The sequence below is a fragment of the Balaenoptera physalus genome (assembly GCF_965194825.1).
Source record: "Balaenoptera physalus genome assembly, chromosome: 15".
Classification (NCBI taxonomy): domain Eukaryota; kingdom Metazoa; phylum Chordata; class Mammalia; order Artiodactyla; family Balaenopteridae; genus Balaenoptera; species Balaenoptera physalus.
The window spans coordinates 44,913,181-44,932,681 of record NC_138894.1 but is presented as its reverse complement, the minus strand read 5'-3'; the positions used below and the strand labels follow the sequence as shown (position 1 = coordinate 44,932,681).

Here is a 19,501-nt window from a genome sequence, read left to right as displayed (position 1 = left end):
CAAACACAGATCGAATACTGTGCTCATGGATTGGAAGAATTAATATTGTTAAAATGTCCATACTACACAAAGAAATCTACAGATTCAGTGCAATTCCTATCAAAATACAAATAGCGTTTTTCACAGAACTGGAACAAATAGTGTTAAAATATGTGTGGAACCACAAAAGACCCCAAGTAGCCAAAACAACCTTGAGAACAAAGCTGGAGGCAGCACATGCCCTGATTTCATACTAAACTACAAAGTTATAGTAATCAAAATTATATGGTACTGGCACAAAATCAGACACATAAACCAATGGAATGTAGTAGAGAGCCCAGAAGTAAACCCATGCTTATATGGTTAGTTAATTTTTGACAAAGAAGACAATAATTTACAATGGAAAAGAGAGTCTCTTCAATCAGTGGTGTTGGGAAAACTAGACAGCTACAAGCAAGAGAATGAAATTGAACCATTTTCTTATACAATTTACAAAAATAAACTCAAAATGGATTAAAGACTTAAATGTAAGGCCTGAAACCATAAAACTCCTAGGAGAAAACACAGGCAGTATGCTCTTTGGTGTTGGTCTTAGCAGTATAATTTTGGCTAAATCGCTTCAAGCCAAGGCAACAAAAGCAAAAATAGACAAATGGGACCATATCAACTAAAAACCTTTTGCACAGTGAAGGAAACTATCAATAAAATGAAAAGGCAACGTTCTGAATGTGAAAAGATATTTGCCAATGATATATCTGATAAGGAGTTAATATCCAAAAAATGTAAAGAACTCACCTGAGTCAATATCAAAAAAAACAAACAATCTGATTTAAAAATGGGCAGAGGACTTGAATAGACATTTTCTATGAAAAATATACAGATGGCCAACAGACATGAAAAGATGCTCAACATTAGTAATCATTACAAAAATGCAAATCAAAACCACAGTGAGATATCACCTCACTACTGTCAGAATAGCTATGATCAAAAGTCAACAAATAACAAATGTTGGTGAGGGGAACTTTTAAGATCTAATGTCTTAGCAACTTTCAAATACAATACAGTATTGTTAGCCTACTCATACTTGAAAAGGTGCTCAACGTTACTAATCATCAGGGAAATGCAAATCAAAACCACAGTGCAGTATCAACTCACACCTGTTAGAATGACTGTTATCAAAGACAAGAAATAACAAGTGTTGGTGAAGATGTGGAGAAAAGGGAACTGTTGTACCCTGTTAGTGGGAATGTAAATTGGTTCAGCCACTGGTATGGAAGTTCCTCAAAAAATTAAAAATAACAACTATTGTATAATCCAGCAGTTCCACTTTTGGGTATTTATCAGAAGAAACCAAACACTAACTTTAGAAGATATATGCACCCCATGTTCATTGCAGCATTACTCACAATAGCCAAGATAAAGAAACAACTTAAGTGTCCATCGATGGATGAATGGATAAAGAAAACACACAGACACATACATACACACAGAGGAATGTTACTCAGCCATAAAAAGAAGGAAATCCTGCCATTTGTGACAACATGGATAGTCCTTGAGGGCATTATGCTAAGTGAAATAAGTCAGAGAAAGACAAATATAGATGATCTCACTTATATGTGGAATCTTTAAAAAACAAAACAAAACTGAGCTCATAGAAACAGAGAACAGATAGGTGTTTGCTAGAGGCAGAGGTGGGTGAAATGGGTGAAGGTGGTCAAAAGGTAAACTTCCAGCTATAAAATAAGTCATTGGGATATAATGTACAGCATGGTGACTATAGTTAATAATACTATATGGCATATTTGAAAGTTGCTAAGAGAGTAAATCTCATAAGAAAAAAATTTTTGTAACTATGTATGGTGATGGATATTAACTAGATTTATTGTGGTGATCATTTCACAATATGTATTGAATCATGTTACATATCTGAAACTAATATAATGTTATATGGCAATTATATCTCATTTAAAAAGTTATATCTCATAAAAATGATTTACTAGAATAATTTGTTAGTTAAAATTATTTTGTTTACTTAAAATAACTTTGGGCAATTGCATAAAGCCGAGTTTATATTTTTCTCTTTCCATAAGAGAATGTTTTGCTCTGTGTGCTTTGTGTTTCAACCTCAGGATATTGGGTTATACAAATTAATTGTATCTTTGCAGCACTGACAGGAATAGACGCTTTAGGAATAACACGTTGAATTAAGAATGGCTTCTTTTCTTTTACCACCCACATTATGTAATGAGTAGCACAGGGTATTTAAATGCTTTGGCACAGAACATGAATAGAGCTGATCATGAAAATACAAAAAATATATATATATACAATATTGTTAACCGTAGTCACTGTGCTGTACATTAAATCCCCAGAACTTATTTATCCTATAAGTGGAAGTTTGTACCTTTTGACCACCTTCACCCATTTCCCTCACCCACAACACCCACCTCTGACAACCACCAATCTGTTCTCTGTATCTGTGAGTAGTCCAATGCTTTTATATTCCACATGTAAATGAGATCATGCAGTATTTATCTTTCTGTCTCTGGCTTATTTCACTTAGTATAATGCCCTCAAGGTCCATTCATGTTGTCGCCAATGTCAGGATTTCCTTCTTTTTTATGGCTGAATAGTATTCTATTGTGTGTGCATATAATATAAAAAAGATACACACACACACCTCACATCTTCTTTATCCATTCACTTGTTGACAAACACTTAGGTTATTTCCATATCTTGACTATTGTAAATAATGCTGCAATAAACATTGGGGTGCATATATCTTTTCGAGTTAGTGTTTCGTATTCTTCAGATAAGTACCCAGAAGTAGAATTGCTAGATCATGCAGTAGTTCTATTTTTAATTTTTTGAGGAATCCCCATACTGTTTTGCATAGTGGCTGAACCAATTTACATTCCCACCAACAGTGTATAAGAGTTCACTTTTCCCACATCCTCGCCAACACTTGTTATCGCTTGTCTTTCTGATAATACCCATTTTAACAGGTAAGAGATGATAATCTCCTTTTGGTTTTGATTTGCATTTCCCTGATGGTTAGTGTTGTTGAGTACCTTTTCATGTACCTGTTGGGCATTTGTATGTCTTCTTTGAAAAAATGTTTGTTCAGTTCCTCTGCTCATTTTTTAACTGGATTTTTTTTTTTTTTGCTAATGAGTTGTGTAAGTTCTTTGTATATATTAGATATTAACCCCTTGTCTGATATATGATTTGCAAATATTTTCTTCTACTTCATGGGTTGCCTTTATATTTTCTTGATAGTTTCCTTTGCTGTGCAGAAGCTTTTTAGGTTGATGTACTTCCATTTGTTGATTTTTCCTTTTGTTCCTTGATCTTTTGGTGTCATATCTAAAAAATCGTTGCCAAGATTGATGTCAAAGAGCTTACCCTGTATGTTTTATTCTAGAAGTTTTATGGTTTCAGGTCTTATGTCCAATTCTTTAGTCCAATTGAGTTGTTTTCTGTGTATGGTGTAAGATAGAGGTTCAATTTCATTCTTTTGATTGTGGCTGTCCAGTTTTCCCAAAACCATTTATTGAAGGGACTATCCTTTCCCCAGTGTATATTCTTTAGCTCCTTTGTCATAAATTAATTGACCATATATTCATGGGCTTACTTCTGGGCCCAAATTTCTTCTTTGTAATTAAGATTCATCATTTAAAAATTTAAGGTTGAATTTTACAAAGTGGTATATTTAAATGGTTTACAAATTCAAAGAGTACTGCAAAGCTTACAACAGAGAAAGCAATGGTTCCTTGCCCCACCCTGCCCCACCTTGACTCTCCTTCCCTACAGAAAACCACTTTCAACCCTGTTAGTTCTTCTGCTGCTGTACTGTATATTCTTCAGTAACATATTTTTGTTTTCTTTATTTTTTATTGAGTTACAATTAATATACCATAAAATTTACCTTTTAAAAATGTATGATTCAGTGACTTTTAGTGTACTCACAACATTGTGTAACTATCATCACTATTTAATTCAGAATATTTTCATTGCCAAAAAAAGAAATCCTGTTCCTATTAGTAGTCATTCCCCATCTTTGTTTCCCCCTTCAAGCCTCTGGCAAACATAATCTACTTTTGTCTCTATGGATTTGCCTATTATGGACATTTCCTATAAATGAAGTCACACAGTAAGTGACCTTTTGTGTCTGGCTTCTTTCACTTAGCATGTTTTTGAGGCTCATCCATGTTGTAACAAGTGTCAGTATGTTATTCATTTTTATGGCCAAATAATAGTTCATTGCATGGATATACCACATTTTGTTTACCTGTTCATCAGTCAGTGGACATTTAAGTTGTTTCCATTTTTAGACTATTATGGATAATGCTGCTATGAACATTCATGTACAAGTTTTTGGGTATATACCTAGAAGTGAAATCACTGAATGATATGGTAACTCTGTTTAACTTTTAAAAAAATTTTTATTTTTTTCTGTTTCTTTTAATTGAAGTATAGTGGCTGTACAATATGATATGTTACATGTGTACAGTATAGTGATTGATAATATTTAAAGGTTATACTCTATTTATAGTTATTATAAATTATTGGCTATATTCCCTGTGTTGTACAATATATCTTTGTAGTTTATTTTATACCTAATATTTTGTACCTCTTATCACCTACCACTGTATTGCCCCTCCCCTCTTCCCTCTCCCCTCTCCCCACTAGTTTGTTCTCTATATCTGTGAGTCTGCTTCTTTTTTGTTATATTCACTAGTTTGTTGTATTTTTTTAGGTTCCACATATAGGTGATATTTATCTTTCTCTGACTTATTTCACTTAACATAATGACCTCCAAGTCCATCCATGTTGCTGCAAATGGCAAAATTTCTTTCTTTTTTTTAAGGCTGAGTACTATTCCATTGTATATACATATACCACATTTTCTTTATCCATTCATCTGTTGATGGGCACTTAGGTTGCTTCCATATCTTGACAATTGTAAATAATGCTGCTATGAACATTGTAGTGCACATATCTTTTAGAATTAGTGTTTTTGTTTTTTACGTATATCCAGGAGTGGAATTGCTCGGTCATATGGTAGTTCTGTTTTTAGTTTTTTTGAGGAATTTCCATACTGTTTCCCACAGTCCGAACCAATGTACATTCTCACCAGCAGTGTAGGGGGTTCCCTTTTCTCCACATCCTTGCTAACATTTGTTATTTGTGTTCCTTTTGATGATAGCCATTCTGACAGGTGTGAGGTGATATCTCATTGTGTTTTTGATTTGCAGTTCCCTGATGATTAGTAAGCGACGTTGAACATCTTCTCAAGTGCCTGTTTGGCCACCTTCATTTCCCCTTTAGAAAAATGTCTATTCACTTCTTCTGCCCATTTTTTAATTCAGTTGTTTGTTTGTTTTTAATTTTGAGTTGTATTAGCTGTTCATATATGTTGGATATTAATCCCTTATCCCTCTTATCATTTGCAAATATCTTGTCCCATTCAGTAAGTTGTCTTTTCAATTTGTCCATGGTTTCCTTTGCTGTGCAAAAGCTTCTAAGTTTAATTGGGTCCCCTTTATTTATTTTCGCTTTTACTTCTTTGCTTTAGGAGACGGATCCAAAAAAATATTGCTGTGATTTATGTCAAAGAGTGTTCTGCCTTTGTTTTCCTCTAGGAGTTTTATAGTATCCAATCTTACATTTAGGTCTTTAATCCATTTTGAGTTTATTTTTGTATATGGTGTTAAGAGAATGTTCTATTGATAATTTCATTCTTTTACATGTAGCTGTCCATTTTTCCCAGCACCACTTATTGTAGAGACTGTCTTTTCTCCATTGTATATTCTTGCCTCCTTTGTCATAGATTAATTGAGCGTAAGCATGTGGGTTTATTTCTGGGCTCCCTATCCTGTTCCATATGTTTAACTTTTTGAAGAACTGCCAAACTGTTATACACAGCAGCTATACTATTTACAATCCCACCAGCCATGTGTAAGGGTTCCAATTTTAACATATCTTCATCAACACTTGTTATTATCTATCTTTTTGATATAGTCTTCCTGATAGGTGTGTGAAGTGGTATTTCATTGTTCAACAACATACTTTCAACTTTTTCTTTTAACCTTTTGATTTTAGACTTTATCTGTTAGCTTCTTGATATGGTAGGTGAGGGTTTAGCTGTCTACCACCTCCTCCCTGAAGCACACTAACCCTTCCCTTTCCCCATCCTTCCTAGTCTCCAATCAGCTCTACCAGAGCTAGGTCAGAATTCATTGTTACGACTTAGTATTGTTTGCATTGAGTGCTATGGTATTATGATTACATTTTCTTTCTTTTGATTTTTCTTGGGTTAAAAATTACTCTTTTTCCCCTTTCCCCTCTGTATATATCATTATTATTTCCAGATTTTTCTGTCAGCCTCTCAATATCCCTCTCAAAACAGTTAAACATTGGTGACTCATCAATTCCTTTTTCTCCTGGAGTCTTCCAGTGTCCTGTTCCACTTTGGAATGATTTCTTTCTAGGCCTGTGGCATAGATGACATCTTGAGACCTTTTTTCACTGTCATCTTGGGAAATTAGTGAGACTTTTAACCTCTTGATTGATCTAAATTTCTAGTCTTTTCTCTCCCATTTAACATCTCTGTTACTTTATTCTAGATCTGGAAGATTTCCTCAACTTTATCTTCAAACTCTTCAATTTTTACTTTCCTAAATGAAAAAGGATGACATAACATAATTTCCAGATTTCTCTACTATTCTTTAAATATTCCTTTTATATTTTTCATGGGTACAATATCTTCTGTATTTCCAAGGATATTAGTGATAATGTCTTCAGTTTCTTTCAAGTTTCTTTTTTCTCTCTTTTAGCCACTTGCCTTTTATATTAGAAACTTTCCTCAGATGATCCTTTGTTTGTTCACATTTAAGAGGGAGACTATACAAAGCTGTTTGGAAGCATAGACACGGGATGGTTGCTAACATTATCTGAAAATTTGCTGAAAGACAGGCACTGATCTAAGTACTTTATTTGCATTATCTTAACAGATCTTTACATTGGTCATGTGAGGTTCGAATTTCACAGATGAGGAACATCTTGAGGCTTAGATGGTACAACCCGAAGGAGGGGAACCCAGATCTGTCTGCCTTTGTATGATTTTTTTATCCATGATATTCTGTTTCCCTGCCTCTCTCCCAGTAAATGATTTGTGAATACCAGGAAAACGCTTTGTGAATACCAGGAAAACTCTTGAGAACCTTAAAGTCAGATAGAAACAAGACAGACAAATGTAATCATCCAAACACAAAATTGCAGCAATTACAGAATTGTGTTGAGAGAAAATGGTGAATATGATTGTTTAGGAGGGCTGGGGAATGGTCTGAGTGATGTATCCTATTTTTTTCTACTAATCTCTTTTCCAGGAAGCCCGGTACATGACTTGGAAATATTAATATTTATGTGAGTGACATGTGAGGCTTGTTCAAACAGGACTAGAAAAAAAGAAGCAGTAAGTAATACGCTAAATTAAAGGAAGCATCATGGGTGATTTTATAAAACAATAAAGAAAGTAGGAAGTATTATTTGGGAAGATCAGTATTGCACGCATGATACAGCAGTGATTGATTATAACGCTATTTCTCTCAAATATCTTTATATTAGAAATTGTAAACCCTTTATACTGTTTAATAGTATAGCAAAAAAATTATATATACATGTGTGTGTATTTTTTGATGGCCTCTCAGAAAGTTTACTTAGCTCAAGTTTGTCAAACTGCACTTCCTCAGTTTGAATGGTGCTGTTCCTAAATACATAGCTATAAGAATCCCTGTCAGCGAAAGTCCATATGTGTCACCAGTTATACATTTTTAACCAAAAGCAATCACTCTGTGAAAATATTTTAAAGATGGTAGGAAGAGGCAAAATATAATTTTTTAAAAAAATATTTTATTTGAGTGACAAAGATTTACATCTCTTATTATTAGAACTGTCCTTTCATTTTTACAGAAAAGAAATATATCCTGTGTATGTGTACTTTGTCTTGTAGAATTTTTTTTCCTATTGAATTAATTATTACAGCTTGCTAAATAACTCTTGTGAAGTAAGCATAAAGGAGTATAATTAACTGGAGCTACAAGCAGTGATAGTACAATAGGAGGCAGATGTACCTACTGAAGGATAAAAATAATTACTTGAGAAATAGTTAAGTTAGAGTATTTCTGTGATAAGACAATTTTCCCCCTTTCGTTTCAATATTCACAGCATCCCACCATGAAATGTTCAGTTATGGCTAAGAGCCCTTTCCCCTAAAAGGAATAACCTTGTTATTTAGTGAAGTACCTATTCACATTAACATCAGGGTTAATATTGTGAGCTCTCTTTTCCTCATTGTAAGCATATCCTGTATTCTTTGGTGAGAGGAATATGCTGTACTTTTTGTGTTCTAAAGGCTTATGATTCCTTATTTTTAATTTAGGAAAAGCTCAAAGGCATAAATATTAATTACTAAGTTCTGAGGTATAGCTGTCTTTTATCTTCGGAAACATCAATTTCATATATGTGAAAACCAGTAGGATGTAAAAAGGTTAAATTTGGTCTCAGCACTTTGCAGTGTAAGCTTCTACAAGGCAGCAACTGTTTTATTGTTATGTATGTGTGTCTTTTGAATTTTCTATATGTTGAGGAGTTACTGTAGCAGACACACCCCAAAATCAAAGTGGTTTGACCTAATAAAAGTTCATTTCTTGCTCCCTTTTCAGTCTAGAGAGGTTGACTGGCCTTCCACGTGGTCATTCAGGAGCCCATACACCTTTTATCTTATGACTCTGCCCTCCTTTGCATTCTGGAATCCTCTCCATTCAGCTGGTGTGGAGAAGGTATACTCATTTATTATCCACTCTCCTCCAGAAGCGACACCAGTGGTGAGAGGTATCATGTAGTTCCATCGCAGTGTCAGCATGCTGCGAGTGGTGGTGGTGGTTGGGGACAAGGGGCTTCCTGCAACATCTCCCAGGTTTAACATTGTGCTTTGGACAGGGAGTCTGAATATTCGGTGGTCCATTTACTGCTCTGCTAAAAGATACTACTTCCCCTTTCATAATATTATTCAAAGGTGGTAATATTAGCTACCTCTAGGTTGTCAGAAAACAGGAGGCAAAGGACTCAATGCCACAAATCCTTTACCCTATTCTTTAATTTCTCATTTCATTTTTTTTTTAACATCTTTATTGGAGTATAGTTGCTTTACAATGGTGTGTTAGTTTCTGCTTTATAACAAAGTGAATCAGTTATACATATACATATGTTCCCAAATCTCTTCCCTCTTGCGTCTCCCTCCTTCCCACCCTCCCTATCCCACCCCTCTAGGTGGTCACAAACCACCAAGCTGATCTCCCTGTGCTATGCGGCTGCTTCCCACTAGCTATGTGTTTTACGTTTGGTAGTGTATATATGTCCATGCCACTCTCTCACTTTGTCACAGCTTACCCTTCCCCCTCCCCATATCCTCAAGTCCATTCTCTAGTAGGTCTGTGTCTTTATTCCCGTCTTACCCCTAGGTTCTTCATGACCTTTTTTTTTTTTCTTAGATTCCATATATATGTGTTAGCTTACAGTATTTGTTTTTCTCTTTCTGACTTACTTCACTCTGTATGACAGACTCTAGGTCCATCCACCTCACTACAAATAACTCAATTTCGTTTCTTTTTATGGCTGAGTAATATTCCATTGTATATATGTGCCACATCTTCTTTATCCATTCATCTGTTGATGGACACTTAGGTTGCTTCCATGTCCTGGCTATCTCATTTCATTTTAAACCACAAAATATTTAACCAGTTTGAGTCATTTAATCATACGGTCACTGAATCATAGTTTTAGAACTAGCTGAGGTCTTAGTGCAATCTCTTCATTTGACAAATTAGGGAATAGGCTCAGAGAAATGGAGGGGCATTCCTAAGGTCACTGCGTGCCAGAACTAGGAAAAACAAGTTTCCCAACCTCCAGTCTAGTATTCTCTCCTCTGTACTATGTCATCTTTGAGGGGCCTTCTTTTACAAATTCGTATCTCCTAAATTAATACAAATTGTTTCCCCAGTTTTCTTTCCTTTGACTACCTTCCTAAGATACTTACCCTGGAGAAAGGGGGATTTTAATTGATATAGAAGAGAATTAGTGATCTGAAAAGGATTTGTCGTATTGTTATTGTTGGGTCCTGTAATGGAGTGCCATACTGACTTTGCAGGCCCAAGGAAGAATGCCCCAGAGATTGGAGGGGCTGCAGGTAAAGGAGGGCTGCAGAGTCAAGTGGGGCCTCTTTCAAAATTTTGTCTATGGCCAGCTCAGACCTTAGGGAATATTTATGTTAACTTAAGACAAAGAATACACGTCTTCCACTTCTGTTGACTTAGAAAACAGATTAATTCAGCTGAGAAGTCTTTAAATTCAATGAAATTTTTTGCTAATGATTAGAGAAACACAAATCAAAGCTACAATGAGGTATCACCTCACACCAGTCAAAATGGCTATCATCAAAAAATCCACGAACAATAAATGCTGGAGAGGGTGTGGAGAGAAGGGAACCCTCCTACACTGTTGGTGGAAATGTAAATTGATACAGCCACTATGGAGAACAGTACGGAGGTTCCTTAAAAAACTAAAAATAGAGCTACCATATGACCCTGCAATCCCACTTCTGGGCATATATCCAGAGAAGAACATGGTCCAAAAGGATACATGCACCCCAGTGTTCATTGCAGCACTGTTTACAATAGCCAAGACATGGAAGCAACCTAAATGTCCATCAACAGAGGAATGGATAAAGAAGATGTGGTACATATATACAACGAAATATTACTCAGTCATAAAAAAGAATGAAATAATGCAGCAACATGGGTGGACCTAGAGATTGTCATACTGAGTGAAGTAAGTCAGACAGAGAAAGAGAAATATCCTATGATATCACTTATATGCGGAATCTAAAAAGAAATTTTACAAATGAATGTATTTACAAAACAGAAACGGACTCACAGACTTAGAGAATGAACTTATGGTTACCAGTGCGGGAAGGATGGAGGGAAGGGATAGTTAGGGAGTTTGGGACTGACATGTACACACTACTATATTTAAAAAGGATAACCAACAAGGACCTACTGTATAGCACAGGGAACTTTGCTGAATGTTATACGGCAGCCTGGATGGGAGGGGAGTCTGGGGGAGAGTGGATACATGTGTATGTATGGCTGAGTCTTTTTGCTGTGCACCTGAAACTATCACAACATTGTTAATTGGCTATACTCCAATATAAAATAAAAAGTTTAAAAATAAACAAATAAATACAATGAAATTTTAAAATTTAATCGTTTAATTCTGTCTGTTCATATGTAATTCCAAACTTAAAAGTGCTATTTTATTTTAAATAACTCCCCCCCCCACATTTAAATAATTCCCCACCATAAAGTAATATAAATTCATTGTAGAAAATACAGAAAAGTATATTCTTTAAATGACATGTAATTTCATTTCCTAATAGTAACCACAGTTATCACAGGTTGTGCCTGGAGTTGGGTAGTTGGTTTAATTGTCTCCACTAGAATGTAAACTTCCAGAGGATCAAGGCTTGTCTTCTTTTGTCTTTTCATCTCCATGGCTCAGCACAGTGCCAGGAATGTAATAGGCACTCAATAAAATATTTGTTGAATGTTTATTATGATTCTGGAGAGTGATGAGACTGGTTTTCAAGTGATGGTTTTGGAATTTTTCTCACGGCTTTTCAGTCTCACCTCACACAAGTGACACACATGCGAGAGTAGGAAAGGGTAAAGGAGTCTAAATTTAAGCCAGAAATGTTTTTCTTTAAATTTACTTTGATCACAGTAGATCACTAGTGGCAAAGAGAAGGGCCCAAAACTTAGTTGCAGACAAAAGAAAGATACAGTTTATTGCTTTATAAGCTGGTTCATTGTAGCTCTCATATCTTTTCCTCCTTCCACTTCCATTTTCCTCCTGTCCTTCCTCCTCTACAGAATTTAGCATCAGGACCATAGTGTGAGATAAGTCTTGCCACCTTCAGATTCAACTTGTTGCCATTTAAGGACTCTGAGGGTAGGATAGAAGGTCGATTTTTATTTTATTCATTCATTCATTCATGTTTTGGCTGCACTGCCCGGCTTGTGGGATCTTAGTTCCCCGACCAGGGATCAAACCCATGCCCCCTGCAATGGAAGCATGGAGTCTTAACCACTGGACTGCCAGGGAAGTCCCTTATTTTTAAATGTAAAATTCCCTCCCCTGCATAAGCCCACCAAAAGACGACAAATTTTCCAGTAGAACTCAGGCAGTGTGTCTGTGTACATTTTATGTGTATGTATATAAAATGTTTATATATGTAAATATCTATATATAAATATATGTGTGTATGTTTATATATCTGTATGTGTAGTGCTACCTGGTTACTTAGGTAATGGGGTAGAAATGTTAAATACGTGATTGTTGGATTCTCTCTAAAATCTGGGCTCTATCAGGTTGTCTTGACTTTTTTGATAGAAAATTATATAGGTTCTTTGGTAGTTGGATAAAACTCTCACAATTGCTCTATCCCTGGCCTCTTGGGAGCACATAAGTGAATATTTAATGGTTCTTTTCTAGTACAGCATGGATGCTTAAAATATTAATTGTGGTCATCCAGTTGTGTGGTTATTGGTGTTCTTCTATGAGAACAATAACTCACGGCACAGTTCTTTATTTTAGAACATTCTGCCTTGCTTTGTCCCTGATAATGTAAAGGTGGGCTGATTTCTAGTGAAGACATTATAAAAATTGGACATGACTTAGAATCACAAAAAAGTTTATTCATCTCTGGGGACATTCTCAAATAAGTAATTTATGTTATATTTACATACTTGGAAGTTCAGGCATATAGGTTAGGAGACCACCCTTCCTAATTTTTTACAGTAAGTGGCTTCCCTTTTCTGAAACACCAGATCAGAACGGGTTGAGGGGAGGGAGATCCTGAGAGGCCAAGTTAGGTGGAGGCAACTGTGCAGGTGGCACTAGGACAATATCGTGGAGGGGAGACACCCTCACTGCCATCACAACTAATACCTCGCTAATGTTCCAAGTCGGGAGGTGTGGGGATTGCTTTGCACTCTCCCTTCCCAGGAGATTCCAATGTGCAGCCAAGGTGAGGATGCTTGCAAAGCTCAAATAAGCTGCAGAGAGAATGTATTATGTAGCTACTCGCTTTAGTTGGACCTCATCAGTTATAATTAACCAGTTGGGAACTCCTGGATGAAATTTAAGGTTCGTTCAGTAGTGAATGTACATCGAGCCTCAATCTTGTACCAGATTCTTATTAGTTACTAGGAATAGAAAGATAAATAAGATATGGTTGATAAAGGAGCACAGTCTAGTGGAGGAGATAGAAATAATAACAAATAATGTAATACAGGGCACATAGGGTATTAAAAAAGAGGTGTCTAGGGTATTACTGGACATACAGTAGAAGGAACAGTTAACTCTGCTTGAGGTTTAGGATGTGGGATGAAGTGGGAATGAAATGAGAAATGGTCAGGTTTTCACAGAGGAAGTGATGAATTAAGAGTTTATCAGGTAGAAACGGAGAGAAAAGAAGAGGTTTTAAAAAAAGTTTGTAACATGCAAAGAGGTGAAGAAATTGAATAAGTGTTGAGGGATTGGTTGGAAAGGAAGATGCCTTTGAGATATTTGTAGATTTTGCATCTAGAAAAGTAGATCAGAGTCAGGTGGTGAAGTGCCTTATAAACCACATTCAGGAATATGGATGTTGTCTTGCATGCTGTGGTGTCACAGGGTCAAATGCATACAGGGACTAAGATTATTTTAAGAGTGAAGCTGGTCAGGTGTGAAGCAGTTGATAGCATTGGAGGCTCTGGTAATCTGGATAGCATGGACCTTGTTTAAAGGCATTTAAGTAAGAAATGTTTTTTAAAGTTTAAATGTAAACTAAAATGGAATACTATTTAGGTCAAATAAATCTGTGAAATTCAACCTTCAAGTGCCAGTCTGTAGTACCCTCAGTATAAGAGCCCAGTAAGGATAATAAGGAAAATCGGTAAGATCTTTATAGCATTTCTAAAGAAGTATTGCAGAAATATAATTAAGAGTTGAGGTTGGGCTGGAAATGTGGAGGTGAGAACATAGTAAAAAGGTTAGTGTAGTAATCTAGGTAAAGTGTTCCAGCAAGCCACCAATGCTTTCAAACAAGGTACCTTGCACTGGTTGGCTATTCAGTCCCTCTGCTGTTAAGCTGCCATCATTGATCATACCCTCTGCCCAGCTCTGTTGTCATGTTGCTATACTGCTCCCCATCTTCATGTCATCTGTCCTGTTCTACTTCTCTGTGTGTTGAACAAGGTTTTGTTTGTTTCTCCATTGGTTCAGATTCTTAGATGAACACTCTGATGTTTCATAGAAACTTTCTTCTATTTCATCTGTAATTTAGCACTTTGGCATCTGGCTCCTGCTCCCAACATCTCACGCTGGAAAGATTCACCAAAGCAAGCTACTGGTTTTTACAATTGTTGTCTTCAAAGCCTGACAGTCTTTGGGAACTGGTTTAGTCTTGGGTGGAGAACCACCATTTTTCTTTTTTATACTATGCTGGTTACTATCACCATCAGAAACACACTGCATTTGTTTAGAAGATGCCTTGATGAAATAGTTTCATTGGAACCTTACTTTGTTTTTTTGTCTACTCTTGTTTTCTTTAGGTCCTATCACCGAAAATGAACAAGTATTAACATTTTACCACATTTATATTGCTTCTTGCATCCTCCTCCTTCCTGTATTTAGCTGGGTTATATACATTGTAAACTCTTAGTCTTTTATGTCTAAAACCATTTCTTAAATGGTAGTTTAGCCAATATGAAACTCCAGGATGGCATCTGTTTTCCCTTAGCACTTGAAGATCATTAGCTTCATTGTATTTTGGGTGCTGTTGCTGCTAAGAAGTTGCTGTCAGCATAATTATGCCTTTGCTGGTAAACTATCTTTTCTTTTATGATTTTTCTCTTTATTCTTGCTGTTCCGTAGTTTGATTGCAAGGTATTTAGATATAGATTAGTTTTTTATTTATCCTGTTTATTTGTTAGTATATATTTTCAACCTAAGGACTCCTATATTTATTGGAACATTCTTAGCCTTTTCTCAATATTGCCTCTGCCATTCCCACTATTCTAAACTTCTAGAATTTCTTTCTTTTTTAATAAATTTATTTATTTATTTTTGGCTGCTTTGGGTCTTTGTTGCTGTGCGCGGGCTTTCTCTAGTTGCGGCGAGCGGGGACTACTCTTTCATTGTGGTGCGCAGGCTTCTCATTGCGGTGGCTTCTCTTGTTGCGGAGCACGGGCTGTAGGCATGCGGGCTTCAGTAGTTGTGGCTCGTGGGCTCTAGAGCGCAGGCTCAGTAGTTGTGGCGCATGGGATTAGATGCTCTGCGGCATGTGGGATCTTCCCAGACCAGCACTTGAACCCGTGTCCCCTGCATTGGCAGGCGGATTCTTAACCACTGCACCACCAGGGAAGCCCTAGAATTTCTATTAGGTGTGTGTACTTCTCAATCTATCTTCTATGTCTCTTACCTTCTTTAAAAATATTATCACTTTATTTCTCTGTACTACATTCAGGGTCAGCTCCTCAGTAATATTTTTCATTAGACAACTGTCTCTCTTTGGACAGGTTGCTAGATAAATCACTGGATCAGGAGTTTATGGCTGGTGACCTTTTATAATATATGTATGTAGGTAGGAAGGTAAGTAGGTAGGTAGGTAGTTAAATAGGACGGGTCATCTGCTGATAATGAAAGATACCAGGGTAAAATGAAGGAGACAGAGAAAAGTGGTGAAGGTCACTGAGATGAGTAATATCATTCATTTCTTGGTTAAAAAGCTTTTATCTAAGATTTTTAAAAATAAAAATCTAAGTAAAAGAACTGATAATCATAGTCTTTATGTTTTCCCTAAGCATTAAAGAGAACTTAGTTGTATTAGCTGAAAACGTGAGTTTGTTTTGTTTTTAACTTTATGTTGGCAGAAGATAAAGAAGAGAGGTATGAGAATTAGAAGACCTGTATTTCATTCGGTCTTGGTTTTGCCAGAACTTTCGATGAGTTATGTAACTTTGCCAGAATGTACCTTGCCTATTTTTTGGTATTGTATTGTTCTTATGAAGATAGTTGAGATGATTGATTATAAAAAGGTTTTGAAAACCATAAGCATTGTTCATAAGATACAGAGATGCAAGAGTAGTGTAAACCACAGATTTAAATTATTTTGGAAGTATCATTTTTATGCTTATTTTCTCTAAATTAAAGTGGATAATGTGTTAGAAATATAGTATTGTTTTAAAGGAGATATATGTATGCTTTTCCTTTTAAAATAGTGTAAGTATTTTATTTTACTTGGTTTATCCCAATGAATTTACTTGGTAAAGTATTTTTAGAAAAACATGCGGATGAAATATTAGTCATTTAAATTAGATCATATCTGTATTCAACATCTATATATGAATAATTTATAGAGCTTTATTGTAAGTGCAACGGTTCTATGTAATCTAAAGCAGATGATTTTTCATTCTTTTAAAGGCGCTAGAACTAAATTTTATTATTTGATTTAAGATAACTTAAATTATACGTAATCTTTTTCTTATTTGGCAGGCAACCAGATAAACTGGTGGTAGTTTGGACGAGAAGAAGCCGAAGGAAGTCTTCCAAGGTTTGTCTGTTTTCTAAATTTCTTACCCAAATGTTGAATTTGACCTTTGGTCAAATTATTAAGCTTCTCTGGTCCCAGTGAAGAATATTTTAAAATATTACTTGATATTTTGAGTTATTTCTTATTATCTAATGTACTAAAATGATTGATCAGGCACTGTATGTAATCTTGTTACTGCAGTTCCTAAAGCAGGAGCCAGTTACCTGAGTTTTTTTGGATTTGGTAGCCTTGAATAACATAATAGTTATTTAACTTCTCTGTGCTAGGATATCATGAAATAATGATTAAATAAATATCACTTACAACATTATACCTAGGATTACTTTATTCAGATTCCAAGAGGATGAAGTTAGGACACACATAAGGAATGATGAGTTATCTGAGTCCATTGCTGGGTTACTGAAGAGGAGTTGGATTTTTCAAAGGTTTTAATTTTTTGTTCTTATGGCTTTGTGGGGAGTGGAACAGAATTTTATCTATTTATTTATAAATTTTTAAAAAAAATTTTTGGCTGTGTTGGGTCTTCGTTGCTGCACGTGGGCTTTCTCTAGGTGCGACGAACGGGGGCTACTGTTCGTTGCGGTGCATGGGCTTCCCATTGCGGTGGCTTCTCTTGTTGCAGAGCACAGGTTCTAGGCGCACGGGCTTCAGTAGTTGCGGCACACGGGCTCAGTAGTTGTGGCTCGCGGGCTCTAGAGCGCAGGCTCAGTAGTTGTGGCTCACAGACTTAGTTGCTCCGCGGCACGTGGGATCTACCTGGACCAGGGCTGAAACCCCTGTCCCCTGTATTGGCAGGCGGATTCTTAACCACTGCGCCACCAGGGAAGCCCAGAACAGAATTTTTAAATGTTTAATAACAAATCTAGATATTTTTTAAATTCCAATCTATAGACAAGTAAGTGTGAGTATATTTTTATAAGCATACAGTAACTACAAGCATGTTTATTGAATGTTGGTTTTTCCGTAAGTAGGCTTATATAAAGAAAAATTTATTCATTTTAACTGAAATTAAATTTTAATTAAATTTCAGAATTTAAAATTTTTTAAGGGCATCTTTTTAAATTTTATTTTTATTGAATTAAAATTTATATACGGTATAAGTCACAGATGTTAATTACACAATTTTATGAGTTTTGATCAATATATAGTTGTATAATTACCGCTCCTATCAAGATATAGACTATTTTCATCACCTTTTTCCTTTGAGTCCTCTTCCAGTCAATTCCCAATCCTTAGAGGCAACTACTATTCCGATGTTTCTATCACCATAGGCTATTTTTACCTGTTCTTAAATTTCACATAAATAGAACCATACAAAAGTACTATTTTATGTCTGGTTTCTTTTGTGCAGCTTCTTTTCAAGATTTATTCATGCTATTGTGAATATTGGTAGTTAACTTTTTTCATTGCTGAGCAGTATTCCATCATGCGCATGTACTGCAGTTTGATTTTTTATACATCTGTTGATGAACATTTGATTTGTTTCCAGTGAATATTCTGAGTATTCAACTATTGTGAATAAATCTGTTGTAAACATTACTGTTCAAGTGTTTTGGGGGACAAATGTTTTCTCTTGGACGAATAACTTGGAATGTAATCAATGGGTAATAGGGTACGTACATTTTGAACTTTTAATATACCCCCACCAGCAATATAGGAAAGGTCCAGTTGCTTACCTCATGAATAGCATTTTCTTCAAAGCATACATTTGTAGTTTGGGGGCATTATATTTTGGACATGTAATATTTTCTTATCTATTTATTTATGAGAAGGGGTTCTAAAAATAGACTTAGGGTCTTCTGTCAGTTTTGCTCAGTGGGTCTTAAGCTTTTGTGAAAAGGAACAATATTAGGCCATCCACTAAGTATGATAGAAGAATCTGAATATAACTATAAACATTAGAAATCGACCCTAAATGTTTTTAGCTATCAACAAAAAGTGATTTCCCTCTTTTAGAAACTAGATACTAATTGTTTTCTTAAAACATTATGAAGCATAATGAAATGCTGTAGATTAAAGGTCAATTCAGAATACCCATATTTGAAATTAAGTATACTTTTAATTTAATTACATTTTTGAAAGTCAGTCAAATAACTTTTAGGTCCAGATTCTTTTTTTTTTTTTATAACTTTATTTATTTGTTTTAGCTGTGTTGGGTCTTCGTTTCTGTGCGAGGGCTTTCTCCAGTTGTGGCAAGCGGGGGCCACTCTTCATCGCGGTGCGCGGGCCTCTCACTGTTGCGGCCTCTCCCGTTGCGGAGCACAGGCTCCAGACGCGCAGGCTCAGTAGTTGTAGCTCACAGGCCCAGCCGCTCCGCGGCATGTGGGATCTTCCCAGACCAGGGCTCAAACCCGTGTCCCCTGCATTGGCAGGCAGACTCCCAACCACTGCGCCACCAGGGAAGCCCCAGATTCTTTTTTATATTGTATCAAATATTGATTGAATCCAGAAGGTGAAATACAAACATAGGCTACAGGTTGATTTTTCTCAAAATATAATATTTTCTAGAAGGAACTATTTCTTATTGGACTAATTTTCCAGTTGTGATGCTTTTAATATTTCAAATCCCTTCTGGATATTTTAGAATCATTGTATTTTCTCTTGAAACATTATAGATGTACTTTTGAAAAGTTTATGAGAACTTACAATGTGTTGTTTATTATAGCATATACATAATATGTTCATGTATATGTGAAATGCTGTTCTGTAAATTGTTCACAGCAGCTAAATAAGGACATAAAAATCAGTTCCAGAAGCTATGAAAGAAATGATAATGATATTATTGTGAAAATTAAACAAATAACTTTA

The 19,501-nt window shown here is 35.7% G+C and overlaps 1 protein-coding gene across 13 annotated transcripts in view; it reads left to right on the top strand.

Moving 5' to 3' along the window:
* The window catches only part of EHBP1 (EH domain binding protein 1), a 312,365-nt gene that overhangs the window by 42,028 nt on the left and 250,836 nt on the right, over positions 1–19,501 (top strand). For all 13 annotated transcript variants that reach the window (XM_082426541.1, XM_082426544.1, XM_082426545.1 and 10 more), the window contains exon 3: positions 16,636–16,693. In XM_082426541.1, the coding sequence (XP_082282667.1) occupies positions 16,636–16,693 (58 nt within the window). The remainder of the gene's footprint in view (positions 1–16,635; positions 16,694–19,501) is intronic.